The sequence below is a fragment of the Colossoma macropomum genome, unplaced genomic scaffold (assembly GCF_904425465.1).
Source record: "Colossoma macropomum unplaced genomic scaffold, Colossoma_macropomum, whole genome shotgun sequence".
Lineage (NCBI taxonomy): Eukaryota > Metazoa > Chordata > Actinopteri > Characiformes > Serrasalmidae > Colossoma > Colossoma macropomum.
The window spans coordinates 43,202,336-43,219,905 of NW_023494791.1; the positions used below are offsets into that span (position 1 = coordinate 43,202,336).

At 38.4% G+C, this 17,570-nt stretch overlaps 1 protein-coding gene across 1 annotated transcript in view; it reads left to right on the forward strand.

Moving 5' to 3' along the window:
• Nucleotides 1–17,570, forward strand: part of atrnl1a (attractin-like 1a) — a 370,723-nt gene that overhangs the window by 165,416 nt on the left and 187,737 nt on the right. The window contains 3 exon segments of the mRNA XM_036575121.1: nt 5,532–5,626; nt 6,161–6,239; nt 8,072–8,229. Coding sequence (XP_036431014.1) covers nt 5,532–5,626; nt 6,161–6,239; nt 8,072–8,229 — 332 coding nt within the window.

Genomic DNA, 17,570 nt, shown 5'->3' on the forward strand with positions numbered 1-17,570 from the left:
TACGGAGCCGTTTTACTAATTCAGCCTGACCCTTTAGACTCTGTTTAGCCTTGTGCGTGTTCTGACCTTTTTGCCTGCCTTTTTGTCTTTGTCTGTGTCTCGCCTGTACATACCCGTTTGCCTGTGTTTGACCATAGCTGTCTCTGGCTTCCATCACTGGTTTGTCCCTTTATTAAATGTTTTAACCAACAGCCAACTCTGCTCGCGTCTGATCCATCCAGACACCTCACATGAATTACGAAGTTTGCATTTTACAAACATTATCTGTTAGTTACCATGACAAACCCTCACTTTTTATCATAACAACGTCATATGTAATCTTACAGTATGTGTTATGTACCTGTACATCTCAAGAAGTTAAAGTCAGTCTGGGTAGCGTAGCGTCTCAAGTACCTTTTTGAAGGTTTTGAGGTCCAGAGTCCTCATGCTAGGTACGGCCCTGCTAAGAAACCAGATATCATGCTCTCTTTAAGATTTTACATGGTCATTGGTCATTTCATATGTGCATATTAGTCCACAATGACCCCTGTAGTTTCAATCGTGTCTCTAGTAATCTTTTACTTTGCCTGTAAAACCAGGCAAGCAGAGCAGCCAGACAGCTTGTTATTGTTCTAGTTCATTCCACCTTGTTACAATTCTTTGTCTGTCCTAGAAAAATGCAGGAAATGCAGAAGCCAAAAATAATTTAATGCTTTATATTTCAGCTGAAAAAAGTCAATGGTCCATGAGAGATAATATATATTTTACAACAATCTATTATTTCAGCTCGGTGGGTGTTTCAGGCTCCAAAAAGGCAATTCCCCATTTTCCCATCTATTCTGTTCTCATTACTGAGAGGAAGGTAGTCTAAATTGGGGATAATAAAGTTTGTGGTTGCAGACATTAAATAAAATCCCCAGATTCCATTTTGCCTGGGATGACTCCATGCTCTTCTTTCATTTCCGACCCATGAAAGTTGAAAATGGCATTTGTTCTGAAAGCATGCCTGAGGCTGGAGAGTATTAATATGACTTTCCTGATATTTAGATTGATATTTAGATTTGCTTGCTCTTTTTGAATGAATGAGTTCAAAAGTGGTTGTTCACAGAATGTTAGTGTTGACAGAGGAAATCAAAATGATCTAGGCTTTTCTGTCCCACGTCTGATAAAGGTGATTTGGCTTGTACTTTGTCGTGTAATAACCGGAGAACTAATTTCATTTAGAAGTAATTTTGTTTTAGTAATCATCATGTTTTGTCTGCATTAGATTGCCGTATAGAAAGATTTCTCTGCAGATTTGATTTACAGGTTGTACTCGTAATTAAGTAGTTTCAAGCATCAATCATCTTGGGACAGGCGCAGTACAAAGCAGCAATTTGCGATGTGTCAAGTCTGAGTAATCCCTTCAGCTACGTGTACATTGGATGCCTAAATTAGAATTGAAAATGTCTAGAGATGCACCAATATGAAATTTCTAGGACAGTATGATTATCCCCTATTTGTAACTGATACTGATATCTTAAACTGACAAATTGACATTCATTATTTTAATGTTTTACGTTATGTAGGCATTTTGCATAATTTGGCACACCTCTTATCTTAAGCTCTGCACAACAGCAGGTTATTAAAAATAAGAATCCCTAAAAAAATGGGTGTTATTAATTAACTGACAACAGCAAACAATGTTAATTTTGGAACAACTAACTTGATCAACTATAAAATAAACAAATAAATAAGTTTTACCCATGTAGCTAAGTGCTGCACAGCAGAAGAATACATTGCAGTTAGAACTTCCAAGTCACTCTATATTTTGAAAGACTGAATATGACCTAGTGGAAAAATATGAAAACATTAAAAATGTTTACACAGAGGGAACACAAATGTGCTGAACAACATTCACTGGGTGTATCCTCAGCATCCTCAACAACATTTTTACAGTTATCGGCATGCAATAGATCGGTTGCATATTTATCATGCATCCCTTAAATGTTGGATTTGGTGATTTTCACTGTTCACACTCTCATTTATATATATATATACACACACGAGAAATAGTGTTAGAACTTATACTCACACACTTATACCTGGAGTGTAAATATAGCTTCACCGCTCATGAACGCTGGGTCACAGTAGCATAAACACTGCTACGTTCATCATCACGCACGCATACATATGACTGTGATCCCAGCAGGGCCTTAAAGGGTGGGCAGTGAGCCACCTTCAAGTATAAACCCAAGCAATAAACAACTGTACTTAACACCCTGAAAAACCCTTATAATCCCCCCTTTGGATTTTCTTCTGCTTGTGTGTCCCTTTTATGGGATACGAAAAAACTCTCTGAAGTTTACTGAAGACCCTTTTGGGATAAACAAAGCAATGCTGTCAGCTTGAGGCGAGAAACAGAACAAGAAAAAGAGAGACAGCGGGAGGAAAAAAAGCGAGAGAGAGGGATGGTGCCTTTGATCTGATCTGGGCTAATGCCGCTAACTCTGCATGGCTGGTGAACAAAACACAGTTAAAGTATTTGTCAGACACGATTTCCTTTCGTCTCGCTTGCTCTTTTCACTTCTCAAACGGAGTCACTTACGGCTTCTGTGGAATGTGGCAGAAGACCTTCGTCCTGGACAGCCATGGCTATACTTAGGTTCATTAAAATCAACAACAGTTCCTCCCAGTGGAAATGGAAATGGGCTGTCATATAGATTTTGTACCTCACTAATATTCTTTTGAAGGACCAGGTTTAAACCAGGGCTTTATGTCAGAATGATGAGGTTTAAAATGGTTAAATAGATCTCTGAGGATGTGTCACGCTCTTAGCACCTAGACGAGCCCTGGGTCAAAGCTGTTTTTCTCTTGGGATAAAATAAACAGCGTTTTCAAAAATTGCCCCTTCTCTCTGTGGTTATGAGTTTCAAAGCCTGTCGTTATTCTACGTACTTTTTTCCTTGAATGTCTTGATATCTAGGTTGTTAAAAGTCTCAGGGAATACACTGTAAAATATTAAACATGTTTATATAAAGAATAATTTGAAAATTAAGTCTTGTATTAAACATCCAGCAAAGGTTGAATATAAAAAACGCTATTGCTAATAAGACCTATGGTACCTATCTGAGAACCGGAGACTTCATTTGGACCTGCCGTCTTCTGTCTTGGCTCACTCCAGCACCACCCTGGCTTCCACCTCTGCAGAGTCAGCACATGGACTCTCCCATTTTGTATTGGCCCACTCTCGCTCAAGCTGTGCCCACTGTTAACCATGAACTATGGACTGATTACAACTCCTACTTTTACTTCTGTGTTTGGCCTTGATCTTTGCGTTTTTCTCTGTGTAAATTAGCTGAGTTCTGAGCTTGCCTGCATACCCCAGTTATTACAGGGCATGGTCCTCATATTCTAATGAGCATATGTGCTTGACATCCTTTAATCCAAAACTCCCAGCCTGCTATGCCACTCAAGCGAAACTAAAGACAACAGTGCGAACAGGGAGAAATGAGTGAAACAGGCTCTACATGTGCAGTTGGTGTCATAAACCTCACTGTGTCCACGAAAAAAACATTATCCAGCTTTTACATGGCAGCGTCTTAAAGAATGTAAGGTTCTTATTTACTTTGCTGCTGGATGTGCATCCAGGGAATGCTGTCTTGGCTGGATGAACGAATGAACAGATGGATGGCAGGATGAGCTAGCTTGATAGCTGTTATGCTTGCTAGGTTAGCTTTCACTTGGTTGTTAGCTTCCACTTGGGAAGTTTCTCTGTTCAAACACAGGTGGGAGGAACTACATAAGAATTGTGATTGGTGAAGTTACTACATCTTATAAGTGCTACCCAAGATTAAGACCACCTGTTTTACACTGAAAGAAGAATGTTTACAAAAAGCATCTGCCATTTAGTGAACATTGGGAAGTTATTCACAGTACATACTTTGCATATCTATACCTGCAAGAGCAAGATTAACCCTCCTAGAAATAAAACATGGATTTAGATTGCCTGGGGCTTTAAATAGTTAGAATAGGAATTTGTGATGGCTAACACTCAGTAGCTCATGAAAAGCAGCAAGCTATGTCAAGTTTGGTAGTGGGTTTAGCTACAAACAGTGGTAGACTACAATTTGTTGAGCTGGTGTTGTTATATAATAATGTTATAATGGTATGTTGCTATAATACAATTGCATGCAAAAGTACCTTACCTGCAATTTCATCACAAACGTCTACATCTAAAGTTTGCAAAAAACCTCTAGATTAGAGACATTTTGGAAACAAGTGTTGCAGACGGATGAAACAAAAATGTAACTCTTCGGCCACAATCGCCGAGGGTGTGTTTGGAGAAAAAAAGGAGCAGCATTTGATGAAAGGAACACCTTGCCAACATTTCATGGAAGTATTACAGGGGTAGATAGAAGAATAGATTTCACTAAATATCAGCAAATCTGACAGAGTCAAGAAACTGAAGCTGAAAGGAGGCTGGCCGCTACTTTTAAAAATTTTATTTTTAAAAGCTGTTTGCTGCAGAGGTTTATTATTAGGTTCTGTTCACTTCAGAAATGAAAAATATCATTTGGCCAGGGGTGCCCAAACTTAAGCAAACTGTTAAACTTTTAGCTTGCTAGTAGCATGTATGTAGCAAAATCTGTATTTGGAGTCCTTAATAACCATATTTTAGATTTCCCATTGACATTTTGGGAAAATGGACACAGGGGAAATCTGCTACATTGTTGTTGGGGCTGATTTTGACTTTGAGTCCTTGTTAGGGCATTTCACCAACTACAAAAATAACAAAATATCACAGGTCTTTTAAGGTCAGAACTGCAGGGAAGGTCCACTTTTCCGTAGAATTATAGCCAACATATCGCAACATTTCTCCAAAATGGTAACTTTACAGGAGAAGGAAAAAACATGCTTTACTTTTAATGTAAATCAAAGGAACCAGACTTTTTCCCCAAGTAATTCTGGGTCATTTCTTTTAGTCCATTCATCATGAAATTTACATAGTATAAAGGGTAACAGATATTATGCCAAATTATGAAAAATGACCAAAATGGAGATACAAGGTTTTCTTTCGACAGCAGTGATATGACACCGAATGTGCATATGGTATCACTTAAGCTCCAGTTTTTTATTGACAGTATTCTTCCTTCTCACTGCTGTTAGCCCAGTATGCTTGCTCAGTTAAAATCCTACACAGTGTGAAATAATGCACATAATTCAGCTAGTTCTATTCAGCTGTGCATGCAGATGTGTCAAAGGCAAGTCAATGCACTCGCTGATAAAAGGTCAGTGGAGCTAACATGAAAACTGACCTGATGGAGAATCGAGTCCTTTTCCATCTGCGAGTTTTAATCAGCGACTGTCTCAGGAATGGAGATAGAAGGTGACCTTCAACTGCTGTTTCAGAGGTGAAATACAAAAATTTCAGATCTGAATGCAAAGCTTGTACTTGATGCTTATTATATTACATTGTGAGATGCTTATTGCAACGACCATTGGAGTGTTAGCTTTTGAATATGTACACTTTTATGCTTCTTGTCGTTTTCTTGTCTTTCTTTGAAAACCAGATAACCTTCTGATAGACTACCATTTCACCTTCAGTCTTCTGCAGGAAGATGATCACCAATATACAACCATTAACTTCATGGCCTCTCCAGATCAGGTGAGTGATTATTCAGCTATTCAGCAATAGTCATGTCATTCATCTATTTCGTCTTTCATCTTCTATGAGTTCATAGTAGTACAGTGTGGTACCATATGGCTTTTATGAGTTTTTCTTTGAAGCTATTTGAGCTGCTTGTACATTTAACATACACTACCATATTTTGTCTGTAGCTATTAAATTTGACGTTCTCTTGAACATATGGTTCTAGGAAACACTTGTTGGTGCTGGTATGGAACGTTTAAATTATGTGAAGGCTCTAAAAAGGTTCTTGACAAGTGCACATCTCTTTTCCAAACATATTTCTTTAAAGAACCATTCATTGAGGGTCTCAAGGGTCTTCGGGGAAGCCCAAAAGGGTTCTTTTGTGACATCACGCTCAAGAACCCTTTTAGCACTTTTGTTTTAAGAGTGTATATAGATAAAAAAACATTTTAAAACCCATGTCATTAATGCAGGTTTTGGCTGGGATTGTATTAACAAGATTTTTGTTTAAAACTTTTCTCACTCTTACTCTGCCATTTATTTCAATAGCCCAATAAGAACATGGAGATGTTTATCAATGCATCAAACAACTTCAATCTCAACATTACATGGTCCTTTGGCTCAGCAGGTACGGTGTGTGTGTGTGTGTGTGTGTGTGTGTGTGTGTGTGTGTGTGTGTGTTCACAGCTGTTCATTTGTAATTCTTGCAATACATTGTCTTAGAAAAAATGAAGAACCAAAAAGGGGAAAATAGAAATTATTCTCTTCTGACAAAATACAGTTCAGCTATTTTGAATTCATCCGTCAGGGCATTTGTGAAGTGTTTTTGCGATTTCAATTAAGATAAACATTTTGCCTGCGCAAAAGTAATATCTTAAGCTCAAGATTTTTCATTTTGTTTCAGTCTGAAGGAACTTCAGGGCTGGAGAATATGTGAGAACAATTACAGTATGTCTTCTGGGCACAGATAAACCGAGCAGGCTAATTTTGCTTAAGCTGTCTCCAAGTACTTGTCATTAGAATATTACATTTGATAGTGTCTTAAAAGACAGTTTGGGTGAAAAATCACCAGCATTATTTTGCACATCTTTGAAGTCAGTAACTATTAAGATGCATTATGTTAAGAATAAATGCTGGATTTTTTTCAAATAGTGACTATTGGTAAGCCCATTACATATTATGATTAATTATTTTGCTGTTGGCTGTTGGCAGTTTCCCACTCTTTATTTCCGTAGTTAATAATGCGTGGCCACTGTATTGGTAATTGAGGAAACATAAGTAGATTAAGTGAAGTGTATATTTACTGGTGGTCAGAGATAGCTGCATTGTCAGCATTATCAACTCAGATGTTCTTTGGCCCTGTCCCATGGAAAGAGCACTCTGTTATCTGATTCTCTTGATTTGCGAGCAAGAATACCTTTAGAGCTGGGGAAGTACATTATAGGGGCAGAAGGAACAAACAGTACAACATAGTGTCCTGATATACTGGGTGCGAAAGTAGTTTAGATACATAGAGGTCAAAGTACTGATATTTTATTATTTAATAAAATATTTTATTACTCGCTGTTTATGTGTGTGCATTCATATACTGATCTGCTTAGCTTTTGTGTATCTTTTTTTTGTGTTTCTGGAAGATGAAGAGCTATATCCACTAGGGGGCAGGTCAGGGCCGAAATATTCTTCAGCACAAGAACAGCTTCCTTTATTTATTTTTTTTCTAATTTTGCACAATACTCCAAATGGATACAGAATACATGGGGGCCGGCAATTTACATAAGTGTAATTAAAATGAAGTAAACCACAGTCAGTGATGGCATTGCTGGGAGTGCTTGGATTGCACAGTGGATAACAACACGGCCTGTGCATGGAAGATTAATGGGTTGGTTCCCCATCTAGGCAGGAATGTCGCTGCAATATCAATAAGAGTCCTTGGGCAGGACCCCTAATGCTATATTGACCTTCCATTGCAAGTCAATGTGGATCTGAGTGTCTGTTAAACTTATAATTGTACACGGTTTGCTAAATGTATGAAACTAAGATAAAACAGACATATTTGGAAGCGTAAATTACAAATTGTGTGTCGATGAAGTCAAATTAAGCAGTTGAATAGCTGGATGTGGTGTATGTTATGGTTGAAGCCAAACTCTGCAGAGTGGAAGATCTCCAGGATCACGATTGGGCACCCCTGGTCTAACTCATCCACAGGCAGTTCACAAGCTTCGTTTTATTAGTTACAAAATTTCCACTTAAAACTTGTAGGTTTTAATGAAAATTGCAGCTCTTGTGATTAGTATTACAGCCCTACACTGGAACTCCAGTTATTCTCACATGTGATGCAGCACATAAAGTAAAAGGTCATACTGACAGATAATGGACATGGTATTTTGGAGGAATTTTGGAATTGTAACCATATACATATAACTGCATATGCAATTTCACTCTTTTTTTATGTCCGCACAGTTGGCACAGTGTTGTGGGAAGAATTCTCCATCGTGTCCAAGAACAACATTAAAGACTACAAAAACACCTTCTCTTGTGAGAGATTTGGTTTCCGTGCCAACCCCAATATTACCTTCTATGTCTATGTCAGCAACTTCTCATGGCCCATCAAAATCCAGGTACGAGCTCTCTCATATCCCTTAAGGCTGCTTTCACTCAAAAACTTATTTAAATATTTAAAAGAATACTCTAGTGTCTTTTCAGCATTAAATCTGTCTGTTGTCTTTCAAGTTAATGTAAAAACTTTTTGTGCGTTAGCTTAGAGGTTTAAAAACTTCAGACGTCTGGTTCCTATCACCACCACTGTGAGAGTTTTTCTAGAATGGATCATTTCACATCATACCTCTACGAATGACTTTCTTTACATCTCAACCATTTAGTTATGTAGAAATGTAGAAAAAGCTGTGGAATTCCCTATAAAGTCAGAGAACCTGCAACATAGACCAATTTGGAGTGGACGTCACAGTTATGTCAGTGACAGTTGGGTGTGCATTATGGTGGTAGAAAAACAGCAGAAACACGTGGAGTGAAATGGGCAAGATCCACGGAATAATGACAGAAAATGTCTTGTTGTGTTATTGGATGCCGGAATAGGGAATGGAAAATCAAATGACCTTCATTTTTATAGAATACCATCATTGAAGGTGCCCTTTTAAATGCGTGCTGTGTCTGTCCTTCTCATCCTGACATACAGCTCAACCTTAAACAGCAATCTGGCTGCAGCATGGCCTAACCTGCGGAAAAAGAGTTTAATGCAAACAATAGATCTCGATAATATTCACATACGCTATAGAGGGCATACTGTTTTAGTCCTACAGCTAACAACTTACTGTACTTTCTGTCACCAATTAAGCCCCGCCCACAAATCACACCATCTCTGTTTGCAAACACAAAAATTATCTAATAATTTAAAGATTAAGTTTCAACAAAGTTTCAAAATTGAGATGAGATTTTGGTCAGTTTGTTGTCCAAGCCTGAATATGGTTAGAGAGGAAGGAACAATACATTTCTTGAATAGTGAGCTAATAACCAATATCTCTGTAGATACATTTCTATATTTATTTTTGAAGATAGTTTTGTTGGCTACTTTATATACAGCATAGGATTACGTGAATGACGTGCCTTTTTTTTAACTGCTCCACGGTACAGACGACCTCACGTATTATTTGTCTTCCCCAAAGTATTCAGTTTGATGATGCTGTAGCTTATATCAGAAAGTGATCACGCTGTGTCCTGTTTGCGTCATCCGCGTATCGATTGCGGCTGTGAATTGTTCCCATTAATGCCGTTATATTGGAATCACATATAGATGAGATAGAAACATGAGTCCATAATTACCATGATGAGTCCGGCAGCACTGTCCATAGCTTACTCAGTAACCTGAGAATGCTTTGTTCTTGCCCTTGATCACGCCTCATAGACATTCATACAGCGATGAAGGACCATAACTGCTTGCATGTGTATCAAGTACCATCCTTCATACTTCCCCACATAACACTCAGATGTCTGATTATCTTTATTTTGCTATGGTGTTTAAATGTATTCACCCAATTATGCATAGAAATACATAATTATTAAATTTGATTTATGGTGTATCTTGATAAGTTTGAATGTAATAACTGCTTAATTGTTAATTGATAATGGACAATTTTAGAGTAATTATCATCACTTTGCAGTAGTATTTAAATGATTAGATGATTATCATATATATTTTTTTCATCAAATTTGAATCATAATAAAATATTTTCTACTTACAAACATGTGGTATAGATTGAAAGATTAGAATAAGCACTTCAGGCTGCTTGTTTCAATGAGCTGCAAGTGACAAAAAATGTATATTAAGTGATATGCTTTAATCACTTTCATAAACTTCAGCAAGTTTGTAATGTATTGTAATTGAAATGCTTCATTACTTGACCACAGAGTGAAGAAAGATATCCCTCATTAATGTCCTTCTGGTGTATTGAAATGTATACCTGTTGAGACTGATATTGGAGTGAAAACTTTAAGTGGTTTAGTGAAGGTTATCTTTAGCGTAGTAAGCTCACTGGACAAAAAATTTGTCACCTGTGACTGAAACATACCTAATAGTGTGTAATACCTCCACGAAAAAACAGCTGGTTGTGAAAGACCTGCGTTGACTTCTAGAAGCAATTCTTGCCTGGAAGGGAAACGATTTTTATTCACAAGCCGTGAAATGCACCAGTGGTCCCTGTCCATCAGTTTTGTCTTTTGGCCACAATTCTGACGAGAATTCCCTGTATACTGGGATTTTTGCCACTGCTGGTCGGCCTGTACGACCATACGCTTCAGTACACCTGCAGCTACTTCCTTCACACTGTGGAAATGCAATCACTCCTTTTTGTCAGTCATTAACATCTGCTTTGCGACCCATTTTCCACACAATAAACAAGACATGCACTGCGCTGTACCACCTTTTCTCAATCTATGAATCCTGTCGCACACACTACAGGTATGTATAGCCCGATCATCCTCGTGCAGCGAGCCTGAAGTTACTACCACCTTAAACACACAACATGATAAAATTTTTTCTGGGAAGCTTATTTATATGTCAGATTATTACATATTTACACAATTGCAATTATTTGAGCTGACCACAGTTATTAGCATTCACAGTCATGTGTTCATGAACAGCAAACAGAATGTGAATTGGGTTTGTTTTCATCCACTGGGTTATGGGAACTGCATGTAAATAAAGCAGAAAACACATTATTGACTGAACTGGCACAAACTGAATGTCAAAAAAGAGTTTTCAGGGTTTTTATAAGTCAGTTTCAAAATGTGTGTTGCTTGTCTCTGTCTTTTGTGTCAATCAGATGTGTTAACTTGCCCCTTTGGAAGCACATCCTGGTACTGTTTAAACATGAGACGCGGTGCATTCTGCGTTTAAAAATGCGTCATTTGAGTGCCCCCTCATATGTGGACCCAGTACAATTTCATGTCAGCTGCCAGTTTATAGTAACCCATTTCTCCAGCTCTCACTGTGATATGTGTTTATCAACCACACTCATCCCCTGTTTGCATTTTCGCTTCTTGTGTGTACACCACGCTTTAGGACTGTAATCTAATGGCTGTAATGAACCATAGAATGAACAAAAAAGACTTAAAAAGGTTAAATTATGAATCACAGTAATTTTATGGCAGTTTTGTTTCATGATCGTGTCAGATCTAGTATGCGATTATGTCAGTATGAGGTTTGTATGTTGTTATGTGCAGGTTTATCTCGTATAGAAGGGCTGCAGAGTAGCTTTAAATTGGCTCATTTCTTCCTTTGAGACCGAAGAGGGTTCCACTTATGTAGGTTAATAGCTTAGGTCAGGACTGCCATGACCACATGTGCTCACACACACACACACACACACTCACACTCACACACACACACACACACACACACACACACACACACGCACACACACACACACACACACACACACACACACATATATATTTGTGGGGTTGTGGTCTTGAGTTGCAGTGTCTGTGTAAAATTGCTGACACAGGAAGATTGCTGTCTTTCAGAAATCTGACCGACAGCCTCTCTCTCTCTCTCTCTCTCTCTCCGTTTTTCTTCCTCTCTCTCTCTCTCTCTTTCTCTCTCTCTTTTCCTCTTCCCCTCTCACTTTTGCTCTTTCTCTTTCTCTTCCTCTCTTTCCTTTTCTCAATCTCTCTCTCTCTCTCTTTCTCTCTCTTGCTCTCTTCCTTTTTCTTTCTCTTTCTCTTCCCTTCTCCCTCTCTTTTCCTCTCTCTCTCTTGCTCTCTCTCTGTCTTTGTCTTTCTTCTTTTATCTTCCTCTCTCTCTCCTTTGCTCTCTTTCTGTCTTTCTCTCTTTCAGTTCAGTTCAGCACTGCTTTATTTGCGTGAGTGTAACAAAATTGAATGTTACAGATAACAATAAAAATAAAGACAACAGATATAGGTTAGAATAAAACACTGTTTACAGGATATTTATAAGATTATTAATAGTCAAAGAATAAAAGAAAAGGGTGAAAATGTAAGTTTTCATAGAGTTTCCAAATAATCGGTTAATAATCAGCAGTAATTTGATGGTTTGCCTCTCTGGTTGTCCCTCAGGTTGTGACAGACTGTCACAAATCTTGCTGCGTGTGTAATCAGCTCGCTCTTCTCTCCTGATATGTCCAGGAGTTTTAGTGTAGTGGAGTTTTAGTTTCTCAGTGTTACTGCGGTGTGGAGACTCGGGGGAGAGGCTGCTCACTTTCTTATAGAATATATTTCTAATAGAATCACGCTGAGGAATCTCTGTTAGAAAGTGCAGCTCTTTCTTCACCACTGCAGGCTCACAGTGAGAGCACAGTCTGGACTCACTGAGCTCACTGAGTCTGAACATCCTCAACATTTTCCTCAGTTTCTTCTCTTAAATTGATGTTAAGTTGCTAATAATCTCATTTTATGGCCAAATAGCTTTGAAGTTTGTGTTGTTCTGTTGTTCGTTCAGTGCAGTAGGTGAGATTATTGTGTTTTGGGGTTTTTAGAATTTGGCTGGGTCTGATTTTTTGAGCGAGTTTGTGTCTGCCTCTGTCTGTCTTTCTCTCTCGCTCGTTATCTAACAGAGTCTAAAGTCAAGTCTTTATGTTAATAGTGTCATAAAACTAAATTCTGAATGAGAACATGAATTGTGTTCTGAATGTCTCGCTCAGAGACTGTCACTGTGCATCCAACAATAAAGGCAGCATAGAGCTTCTTATGTACAGTGATAAGAAACAGTAGCACACAGAAAGCTGCAGTTCCACATGCTGACCAATTTTACTGTGACCACCGTGGGCTTGCATGCTCACCAACTACTCTGGTTAAAGTGTTTATTTACTCGCATCCTACAGCAGCACTGCAAAACCTCTCCTTCCTAATGTTGTATCTTGAAGATGGGAGGAACTTTTGAGAAGCTACAGCTGCTTTGGAGCTGGATTTTTGGGGGTGGGATGTTTTGAAAAGGTTTTTTTTTTTTTATCATTAGCTGGTGAATGAAGAAGGAAGTCAGATAGATAACAGCACTGCTAGGAAGCCAAATCTCTCATTGCAGCCACATAATTGTAGCAACTGTAGTGACTGTAGTAAGTAATGTTCAAATCATCATTACCGTAGAGAGAATGGAACTCGAACAACAGAAATGGCTCATCAGATGAGGAGGACAACAATTTAAAAGCTACAGTCAACAAAGTGGCTACCTGGCTATCTACATGTACATCTGCCTTACCTCAGTTTGACTCCTTTTTTCTAACGATCTTGGAACTGTTGTCCATTTTTTGCTGTATAAAGGCAGAATCAGTCTGCATTCTGATTTTGTTCGACAACCGAGGTAAAACTAATGCAAGCTTGGTTCTATTTATTGACCTACAGAAGGGGTCGGCAACCCAAATAATAGGAAGAGCCTATTTTGTCCAATCAACAAAAATCAAACCACATTGGGAGCCACAACATTTTATGTCCGTTTTACCATCTTGGCTGTAAATATGTCTCAGTATGTACTAATAAACTAGTATAGGCTAAAAATACAATACAAACGAAAACACAGACTTACTTTGCTCTGCTTTAAGCTTTAGCTCAGCTATAGCAGCTTTTCTCGCATCTCCGGCAGGAAACTCTTCTACAAAAGTCGAACAGTTTCTTTTAAAATGTTTTTTAACGTTTGATTTTTTATGAGGCTGAAGTTTCTCCGTCGCCAGCTTCTTATTCGAATTTTCCCGTTCCACCTTAAACCGTGCCTGAGGCGCCAGAATGTAACTGTGGCACCATTTAAGGTGGGTAACGGGAAATTTCGAACAAGAAGCTGACCTCAGCTTTGCGACTTATAAATGCAAATAAGTCTGTTCGTTTCCAAAGTATTGATGTTCATCTACATCTACTAGCTAGGTGAGATTGTTGGCTGCATTGCTATGGAGACCAGCAGTTTGTGCACTGATCTTCAGAGTTAAAGGGTGAATTAACATTAACTCCAGACCATTTATTGTTAAAACTGTGTTAGAACGATCAGATAAGCTTTATTTTACTGCAAAGAAAGATTATTTTACTGTTAAGTAAAAATCTAATTTTGCTGTGGAGCCACAACAGGGTAGTAAAAGAGGAGCCACATGTTGCCGATCCCTGACCTACAGGACTGCTTGATGCCACAGGGATTCACAGTGGTTTAATGACGTATTATGTTGAGAACATCGATGAACAAGAGCATGAAAATGATTAAAAAATCATGAAATTTGTCGGAATGATCAGACTGAAGGGAATCATGCTGCATTGCAGAATGCTGCATAACATGGCAAATAACATATTAAACTCTTAAAATAGGACAAAGTCTGTGACTGCATCACCAGCAAGACGTTAGGTAAGATGAGGATGAGGCGAATATGAAGGACTTCATAAGTTGCATATGTTCGCTTATGTATTGGCGTCTAAACTGGCACCTTTCAGTTGTGCTTCTGTGTACATATACATGTAGTCTGATTATTAGCCTCTGAAAATCTAGGAATCCATCATCTGATTATCAGGTTTCTTTCCGCTTCTGGAACACAACCCCTGCTGCCCAAGCTCAGCCCATAATGACTTCAGCCCAGCGCGGTTCTTGGGGAATAGGATTAGATTAACTCTGTCCCCATGACCCTTCATTTTCCCCCTCAAACGCTGCACATCTTCGTGGCTGGTAACTGATTTCCCCTGCACGCAGTCGTAGACTTATTTGTATTTATAGTCAGCTATCTGTGTTTGGTGACTGGAGAATGCTTAATTTGTTTCTGTTCTTGCAAAAATGACTTAATTTGTGTCCTTCTGAGTCACACTCAGTTAAATGAAATTCAGCTCTTTTCAAACGTGATTCACTAGAACTTATTTCCATAAAATATGACACTCTGTGAACAAATAAATAATCACAGTTTCAATAGTAATGCTCATCGTGGCAATAGTAATTACTTTAATGATTATTATCTTTGAAACATTATCTCCCCCACAATAATAGACATTATTTACAATTGACTTAACAAACAAAACTTAATAAAACATGACAGCAGTCATTAACCCCCTTGCATCTGTCTTTAGATGTAAGTGTTGACTGGAATTATTGAGAGAATATAAAGCTGCAGGCTAGTATTAATATGATCAATGTTTTCAACAAAATGAAGTCAAAATAAAGTCATAAGAGGGAAAACTTGATTGTCTTTCATCTCTGCATTCTAATAGCATGGATGGGAAGCAGCAGGGAGGTAAATACGCTTACTGTAAGTAGTGGCAGGCCTGCACAATAAGGACTAAATGTCATGCTGTGATTATATTGCTTTAATATATTAACCGCTTTTTCACAGTAGCTGTTTTGGAGGTCCCTCAGTTGAACTACGCATTTTTATTCTTCAGTAACTTTGATTTATCTCAGAACGGTCATGTTTGTGGAGAGGTGTTTTCGCAGCAGGCATTTCTCACCCTCACCTTTCACCCTTCATTGCTCGCTAGCAGCTCAACACTGTTTGCATCACAGCACCGCTGTTCCCGCCCTTACTGCTGCATCACAAATCACTGCTCATGTCAAGTTCTTTTAAAGTTATTTAAAGGTGGAGCCAGAAACTTTGGTTTCATTATTTTTTTATTTTTTATTTATTAGAGCTGTGGATTCCCCCACAGTCTTATAAATCTCTCTGTCTGCTCCTTGCTCCCTAAAACAAAACAAAATGTTAGCGTAGGTTTAGCTTCAAACCACATTGGTCTTTTTCAACATTTGTTTCTTTGGCTATTAGTCTGAGTTTAAACCCAATGCTTACATTTAAAGTGAACTCCTCAGCCGCCATTCGCTCCTCTGCTGACGCTGCCATGTTCTCGAATCCTCACTGCCACTCAATAAACCTCAGGATATGTTGGCTGGCGAAGGATCCACCCATTGGATCCTTTTTTGCCATGGAAAAGAAGGACACATTTCTCGGCCGCATATGAAGGAGTCTTCGAAATGGGACAGCCTGTGACGCAGTCGGCCTTCAAATGCAGCCTCTGAATTGGGACGCAGCCCCTGGATTGGGACACGGCTAGAGTCACAACATTTCACACATAGAGCGGCAACTGTGTTCTAGTCGCCCTCCGATCCAATCCTGAGTTCCCGAATACCTGATTGTTGAGTATTGGCTGATAAAGATCCAAAGAAGTTTTTGTATTTTTGTAGATATGCAGCCACACAATTTAGGTCAGATACACTTTATTTTATTATGTGCATAACGTGACATTCTGATGTGACAGTTACTTTAAAGTGACTGTAAACATAGTGTGTTCATTGATTATGATCCAGTTTGATTAACCTTCCTGATGATTTGGCCACCAGTTATTTTAAAATGTTTCAATGAGATCACTTCAGTTTTCATGTGTGCATAGTGGTATACAGTGTGAACTGACATCTTCAGGACTGCTTATGTGAAATAACCATTTCATAGTGAAGTGATATGCTATACCTACTCTTTTCTCTTTGTTTCCAATGTGCTGTTAAATGCTTTTAATTGTTTTACTGATGTTTTTATTTTACACTTTAAAAATAGTTCCACCTTACAGACATTTAAACTGATTCTGATTCTGGTTATTTATCATGTCTGTTTATAGCACCTCTAAGACAGAAACACAGGGTTGAAAGTGGGTCAGGCTTATTTTATTTAATACCTGATCTATGAAAACATACCTGGGCCAGCCCCGAGCCACTGGATTGGATTGGGACATCACTAATTAGCACCAAAAGTTTTACCGTTGTTGCATCAGCTGATATCCTGGATTCTCAAACAAAACTCAACTGAAATGTCTGAGATCAAACATCTATCATGTTGCTCACTGCACACAGCAACAAAAAAATTGCTATTTGTCACTATTGTGAAGACTGTGTGATGACTATGAAACGTATTATAGCCGAAGATGATAGGATGTTAGTTCAACTTCCGTTCATTAAAGCATGTCTCTGTCTGCTCCTTGCTCCCTAAAACAAAACGAAATGTTAGCGTAAATTTGGCTTCAAACCACACTGGTCTTTTTCAACATTTGTATTGTTGGCTATTAGTCTCAGCTTAAACCCAGTGCTTACATTTAAAGTGAACTCCATTAAAGCATTTCTAAAAAAAAACACAAAAGCAAAAAAAATGTAGTGATTATCCAATGTGGACCTCAGAGCTAGAAGACGGACAGGGTCAGCAAAAACATTCCTAAATGGTTCTTGGCTTGAACATACGGTTCTAGGAAAGAAAAAAAAAACGTAGAACCTTTGCATTGAGTTTTTTTTAAACTTTAAAAACTTGCAAATCTTCAGATTCATCTATCACCTTTACAGAAACCATCCATAAATGCGAACCATTCATTAAAAGGTTCTTTAGTAAATCAAAAGTGGTTCCTATAAGGCACTAAGGCATTGAGGTGTTTCAAAGAACACTTTTTGGCACCATTATTTGTTTTAAACAAAAGAGGGAGGAGTCATGGTGGAGCCAGA